The 7,518-nt window shown below is 41.0% G+C and overlaps 1 protein-coding gene across 4 annotated transcripts in view; it reads right to left on the bottom strand.

Moving 5' to 3' along the window:
- Nucleotides 1–3,617: 3,617 nt before the first annotated feature.
- Lhfpl2 (LHFPL tetraspan subfamily member 2) overlaps nucleotides 3,618–7,518 on the bottom strand; it is a 147,091-nt gene continuing 143,190 nt past the window's right edge. For all 4 annotated transcript variants that reach the window (XM_070031210.1, XM_070031211.1, XM_070031212.1 and 1 more), the window contains one exon: nucleotides 3,618–7,105. In XM_070031210.1, coding sequence (XP_069887311.1) covers nucleotides 6,849–7,105 — 257 coding nt within the window. In that variant the 3' untranslated portion in view covers nucleotides 3,618–6,848. The remainder of the gene's footprint in view (nucleotides 7,106–7,518) is intronic.

Genomic DNA, 7,518 nt, shown 5'->3' with positions numbered 1-7,518 from the left:
GTTTTCTTAGTATTCTGTTTTCCCAAGCTTGTGGGTTCAACCAATGCTATTTGTTTTTCCCCAGGAGTAACTGTGCCTTTCATCCACAGAGATATCTTCCACTTCCTGAAAGCTCTACTGTAAATGCTCCATTTTAACAGTATGGAAAAAGAAATGGTGGCTTCAGATAGCCAATTTTGTTGTCTAAGTAAAATTAGACTGCTTTTTTTTTGGGGGGGGGGGGGAGGTCCATTCATGGGCCCTGAACTCTGCTTGGGCACTGTCCCTCAGCTCTTCAGCTCAAGGCTAGCACTCTACCACTTGAGCCACAGCACCACTTCCGGCCTTTTTCTTTTTGCTTATGTGGTGCTGAGGAATGGAACCCAGGGCCTCAGGCATGCACGGCAAGCACTCTACCACTGAGCCACCTTCCCAGCCCAAAATTAGACTGCTTTTGACAATAGGTTTTGTTATCCTTCAATTCCAAGTGATTCTCATTTAAGAGTGCAGAGGAATATCTTAGTTTTCTTCTAATACTAAGGACTTACTATATACCAGACACTAAATGCTTTACATGTACTACGTGATCTCCGTATCATATCTCTGAGTAATTTCTATTGGCTCTGCTTTTATAGAAGACTAGGAACCACCTCAAGATCAGGCATTGAGGAATAGTAGTGAAGGGCTGGGCAGACTACAACAACCAGGCTGCCTGATTCCTGCCAAGTTTGGGCTGCTTTTGCTATGCAGTCCAGTTTTCTCCAATTCAGTGTTCTTCCCATTCTTTCACATTTCCAGTGATGTTTGTTCATCCTTTGGGGACAATGGACACTAGGAAAAAAAATAAGTAACCAAGAAGAGAATTACAACATATATTTTTAAGTGTCTAAGCCAAAGGCTAGCTCTACAACCCTCCTGTGAGTACCTGTTGCCTGCTCTTCAAGTGTTTGGAGAAACTTTAAGGACAAATCCTGAATGATTTGGTTGAATATGCTTCTTAGGTGATCATAATGCCTGTTTACCTTGGATGAGAGTATTTGTGCTAAGAAAATGATAGAAACTATCCTATCTTTTATTTTACCAATTTCATGTGCCTGATGAATTTTTAACAGTTTGTTTTTAGGTTTGATAGTTGAAATGCCTTCAAAATACGGAAAACTGCTAGGCTTTCTCTGCAAGCAAGGAAGGAACAGTGTTTTCATGGTTATGATTTTATGGTGTGGCTGTCATGAAGTTGCCCCTGAAGTTTTGTTCACCAAACTGAGGCATTGGTGTTCCCAGAAGTGGGTATTGGCTGTCTCCATCTTGTTCTAAGTGAAGGAAATAGCATAGCAACAAAGCTGCTTTTTATGTCTTACCAAATCTTTAGTTGAGCTTTGGCTTTGTCACTTATCTTTCTGATCTAGGGCAGTTACTTATCTATACACTGAAAATGGTAATAGTTTCTGTATCATAGGGCTTTGATGAATGAATGCATACTGTGGTATTCTCAGTCAGTACATTGAATGTGAACAGTAATTAAAACATACTTCTATCTCCATGTATACTGATGATTCCCACATCTCCATCTTTAACCCCATTTCTCTGGCCTCTTCCCAGCTACTCCCAGCTTTTTCTTTCCTCCTCCTCCTCCTCTCCTTCCTCTTCCCCTCTCCTTCCCTCTTTCCTTATAGTCATATCTGGCAGTCATCTTAGACTCTACATCCAGCTTCTCTCTCCCTCTCTCCTCTACCTGTTCCCCTTCACCCCCTCCCTCCATCTGACAGTCATCCTAGACTTCTTGACCCATTGCTTCTGATGTTTCTAGACTGTCCATTCTTTTCCTAACTCATCCTGTTGACAGTCTTCACTTCCATTGTCATGATTTCATTTTTCTGAAATAGAGCAGATTGAAATCTTTTACCCCAAACAGGCATCAGAAATTGATTACCTAAAGGTGCTTGATCTTTCAGGATTTGGCTATAAAAAGTCAAACAACTGATAATAGCCATGTTATTTGACTTTGACATGAGGTTTTGAGTCTCTCTGCTTCCTCTGTTTGTGTTTTTATCTATATCCTGTGGCCCTAAGCAAAATGAGTATTTCATGCCTTGAAGAACAGACTATAGAAGTCTTCACGGTAGGGGAGCTGCAAGGAAGAAGATAGTAGGGGCTGCAGTGGGATGGACTAAGCTGCTGTAAAGGGTCCACGAGGGGAGGACAGGTCCTGGTTGTTGCTGCTTTGAAGAGTAGTCTCTTAGTATTTGCCAAGAAAGGTAGTGAAATAATGTCCACATAAAAGAAATGTCTTGCCGGGCACCGGTGGCTCACGCCTGTAATCCTAGCTACTCAGGAGGCTGAGATCTGAGAATCGCAGTTCAAAGCCAGCCCGGGCAGGAAAGACCGTGAGACTCCTATCTCCAATAAACCACTAGAAAACCGGAAGTGGCGCTGTAGCTCAAGTGGTAGAGCACTCGCCTTGAGCTGAAGAGCTGAGGGACAGCGCCCAAGCCCAGAGTTCAAGCCCCATGACCGACAAAAAAAAAAAGAAAGAAATGTCTTGGGTAATGAAAGTTGTTCACAAGTGGATTTTTGTTAAGGAAAGACTTTAAAGAGATCTAGGAGTAAGTTAGGTGCCCCAGGAAGATTAAGGGTGTAAAGTTGATTCTAGTAAAATTGCTAGGTAAAAACTAAGGATGGGAACACAAGACTCCCTCCAGCCTTTGCTGAAATTTAAGCTATGGGCCCTTTCCCTTCTGGACTTTTTTTCTTTTTTGGGGGTGGGGGAGGGGTACTGTCGTGGGAACTCTAGGTCTGGGCACTATCTCTGAGCTGAAATTCAGCTCAAGGCTAGCGTTCTAACACTTGAGCCACAGTGCTACTTCTGGTTTTCTGGTGGTTAACTGGAGATGAGTCTCCTACTTTCCTGCCCAGGCTGGTTTTGAACTGCAGTCCTCAGATCTCAGCCTTCTGAGTACCTAGGATGACAGGCATGAGCCCGGCTGGACTGACTTTTGAGAAAGATGTAATAACACCTCAGAAAGCAACAGAAAAATTTCTAGTTTTGCTTGAAATATTCAGTCATGATTTTAGAAAACATTTACTTTAGTGATGTGTATAATTTTGCCTGCTTTTAATTTTGATTTCTATTAGAAATTGGGCAGACGTATGTTCAGAAACCAAAGCATAAACACCCTTTGGCTGTCACAAGCCCTAGTTCAGGGAAGCACTTTGGTGTCTTCTCTGAGTTTATGAAAATAGTATCTTTTCATTTGTAAATGGGCAGGACCACTGTCAGGAAATGTGTATTACAGTTGACTATTGCCACTTTTGTTGGAAGAGATGAAAGTATCTTTCAGTTAGCTTTCACCTATCCCAAGTATAAAATAGTACTTTGAAGCATTTTCTGTATTTCAGAGGTGTTTATGTAGTCCATAAGGTTTCCTCTTTCCCCCACCCTCCCCATTGTAATTGTTGATGAAGATAACCTGCAGAAGGGATATTGACATATATATGTCAATAGTAATAGTTGAAAATAGTTTAATATCTTTTATCCTACTACTAATATTATAGCGTTTCAAATACATTTTGTTGGGTGGTGGTAGTTACTTTCTTGGTCTAATAATATGCATGATTTTGAAGTCAATATACTGAAAGAATGAGTTTGCAAAATCTGGTTTAATTCAAACTGAGGAGGGGAAGGAAGCACACTGTGAAAATACATATGCATAAAAATCTAATAAATGCTAGACAAACAACATATTACTTTACAATAGAATAACCACAAATTTGAAGGCTCAAATTGAGTCTGTCAGCTTGTAAATACAATTTTATATTTGGCTCAAGTGGCTACTCAATTTCAAATGGTGCCAAGTTCCTCCAAAGCACCTCTTGACCCCCTCAGCCTTGGGAGGAGTTTCACCACAGTCTCAGACGAAATCCCAGTCATCCCTTCAACTCTTGGGGCCAATGGAGTCATTGGTACCCAAACACAACTGGAGGCCAGGGATTTCCAGTGGCCACAAGTTATTGCACAGAGAAGTCCATTCTAAGCCAGACTCATGGCTAAGAAGGTGTGAGATTAGCCCTTTAAACAGTGGTCTAGCATTAACATGGTCTATGTTAAGAAATAGCTCCTTAGTGAGAATGTACCAATTACTAGTTATCACACCAACAGAAAAAGGCAACATGGGAACTTCACATTTCACATGAAAGACTAGCATTAACTGGGCCTGGCTTCACTCACATGGAGTGATTGTTTCATTTTAGACCCAAGAGAAAATGAGTTCATACCAGTCATTTCTTCACATAAGATTTGTGTAGCATTAAAATTGTTTTACGCTAATGATGAGGCCATGCAGGCAAAAATGTGTAATTCTCCTCTGCCAAAACAGAAACACCCCGTTTCGACTCCTGTCCAGTTTCCAAAAAAAACAATACATACATACACCTTTGTTATTGCACATCTTTCACACAAATCTGTGTATGTATTTTATATAATATATATATTTAAATACACTACACATAAAAAGACTATGGCACTTTACAGAATACATGTTTAACAAAGATCATTCGTTACACCACAGATGTTTGAAATGATACAAAACCCTTACATCATTTAATGTAACATTGTGAATTAAAACACAGGTTTAAAGAATCCACAGACTCCAAGGCAACTATTTCTGCTTTAGAGTTCATTGAGAAGCCCAGCTTATCACAAAACTTTAAGCAACAGATGCAGGCAAAATAAATAAGACTTTTCTGGTATTAGCAATTGTTCTATTAGGAAAATAGGTGTGGGTCAAGTGGTTTTTAAAGAGCTGTGTAGAAGAGTTTTGGTCTAGACTGGAATGATTTTTAATGGTCCTTTCAATCCAAAGTAAGTCTGTCTAATAGACTGAAGTTTTTAAAAGACCCAGCATTTGTTTTTAACTGATGTCTGTTGTAGTAAGTCAGTGTTTAGGTAGTTTTTAGTGGTTTAAGGTTTTACTTGTGCAAGTGTCCTTTTCAATCTACTATAACATTCTGACTAATGAAATAATCAGTCATGTGACTGTTGCCAGGTTGATCTAGGACTATACTGCTACTTCTGCCAAACAGCAAGTGATATGTGTGATATGTTCAGAGGATCCTCTAGGCTTATGACTTGCCTATAAGGAGAAAAGAGATTGTGAGATTAGTGTTAGAGATTTCTATCTTGTAATGAAAAAAATTACTGAGCAAGATTTGCCTGATGACAAAATTGCTTTAAATGTCAAGTATTGCTGATATTGGAAAATAGTTACTAAGTAGGCACAAGGGCTTTGTTAGAACATTATAAATGCAGTCAGGAACAGGGGTCTCATCTATTGGCTCCTATTCCCATTCTTCATGTGCTTAGAGACATGATCCCTTGATTGCTTAGGAGGAAACCTCTTTTCTGTCTTGGAAAAAAGCTGTATAGTTTCTACCTTGCTTATTTTAAACTTTGGTTCAAAGTGGTGAACTTACTGAAAAGTGGTATAACACCCCTCTTGCCTTTCATCTGTGAGAAGTAAGATGGTTTCTGGTGTAGCCAAAGACCATAACATATGAAACTTTAGTTGCCTCTGCACCCAGGGATAATTCTAAACTCTCAAAGCTTATGATTCACTAGGGCAAGGTTGTAAAATGAATCAGGGTTACTCGCATGAGTGGTAGTTTTTAGCACACAATATTGACAGTAGGAAAGAAGGTGCTTAGTTAACTCTTTGTTAAACTTTCAAAACAAAACCTCAAATGAACACATTCATAAAACCAAAAAGACTTGCTTTTAATCCATCTAGAAGCCCAGCAGTTCCAGGAGTGTTTCTGTACCATTCTGTAGTTCTTAAACCTCACATAATGCCTGACTAGTTGTTTCTGGCTACTTAGGTCATTCTGATTACTATCTTCCTGAATCAATTATATTGATAATTTGTGGAAACCAGCTTAGAAGCCCTGAATCCTTTTTAATAGTGGCCTGTGGCTGTTTTTGTTTCAGGATCAAAACAGTAACTCAAGAAGCACCCCCTTTTTTTCCTGTAAAGAATACCATTCTGCTGAAGGGGTTGGAAGTCACCTGACTATAGTATGATTTCCAACAGACAGAGAGCTGTCCCTACAAACTCAAGGTTGACAGCTCCTTCCAGTGACTATCTACAAGAGGCCGTGGCTGTCCCTGGAAGGACAGCAAGGTTTCATTTGGCAATCAAAGCCCAGTCCTGACCCTAGCAGAACTGTGATCTCTGAGGGAGAGGAGTCAGAGCTGGTTTGGGTACTAGGAAAGAATCTTCACTGGCAAGGTCTTGTAGATTTTTTTCTCATAAGGTACTGGTCCTTCATCTTCCTTAACTCAAAACTTTCTAAAATCTTGGAGTGACTGTTCCACTTTGCCCTGGATCCCACTCTGTTCCTGTTTTGCTGTGTCCTTTAACAAACACAACCTGTCCCCAGTAAGTCTGTAGTCTTCCTTTTAATCGTTAACACACAACTTAAAAAAGGAAACCAAAACAGTGACCCACAGACCTCATTCTAAGGCAGAATGCTCACAGGCATACAATTTTAGGGCAGAAACAGGCCTCAAATGGCCTGTAGAACTGGCAAATGGTCTCTGTGGCCAGAGGAAGGCTGCGACCACTATTCCATCCTTCATGGAGCCCTGGGGGAGGTGGAGTCTGACAGTAATGCACAACCACAGTCAGGATTCTATACTGTGTTCGAGGTCCATCCCTTCTCATTTGCACTGCATCCAGCCCTATGTCTGGTTGCTCTGCTTAGCCGGATGGTGGCCGTCATTGGTGGCTTTGGAAGGTAAAGGCTAGTTCTCCTTTGATTCAAATGATGGCTGTTCCACAAGGTCACCCAAGAAAGAAAAGCATGTCTCTTCCAAACTAAAGGAGGCAGATAAGGTTTTTCCCCTCTTCGATTTCTTCCTGTACTTTGTCACTGGAAGTTGCGATTTCTGCTTGTGCGGAGAAGACAGCACAGATGAAAGTGAGGACCGTGCCACCAATGGCTGTATAAAAGGCCCATCCCAAAGAGCAGTCTCCAGGTTTGTAGGCAGATGCATAAGGTCCACAGTAGTCTATGGCTTTTTGGCAGCCCCAGCCAGCAGGGTAGAGTATCAAACCGAGGATAAGGAACAGACCTGTGGGACAGAGAAAATGAGGTGAAGTCCCATGGCTCTAGTCTTGCACTGCCCATTCATACCTGCCTAATGGTGGCCTGGTTTTCTTGCTTTGTGCAGTGGCATCCCTTCTGCAATAGAAATAGCTAGGAGCTTTTTAATGCAATTTAATGACTTAAATCACGTCGTAGCTGGGCATGGTGGTGTATGCTTATAGTCCCATCTACTTAGGAAGCAGAGGCTGGGGGATGGTGAGTTGAGCGGAGTTAGAGACCCTGTATCAAAAGCAGGATACAAACAAAAGGGCTGGGTGTATATAGATCAATAGAGTACAATGCTTGCCTATCCTGGCGGAAGGCTAACTTCTCAGTTCAACCTCTAGTACTGGAAAAAAGGAAAAGAAAAATATTAGAAATAGTTTTAGCTACTTTTGT

Source organism: Dipodomys merriami, unplaced genomic scaffold (assembly GCF_024711535.1).
Source record: "Dipodomys merriami isolate MVZ:Mamm:240054 unplaced genomic scaffold, mDipMer1.0.p SCAF_20, whole genome shotgun sequence".
NCBI lineage: Eukaryota > Metazoa > Chordata > Mammalia > Rodentia > Heteromyidae > Dipodomys > Dipodomys merriami.
The sequence above is the reverse complement of the archived record's forward strand: the minus strand, read 5'-3'. Positions and strand labels throughout refer to the sequence as shown.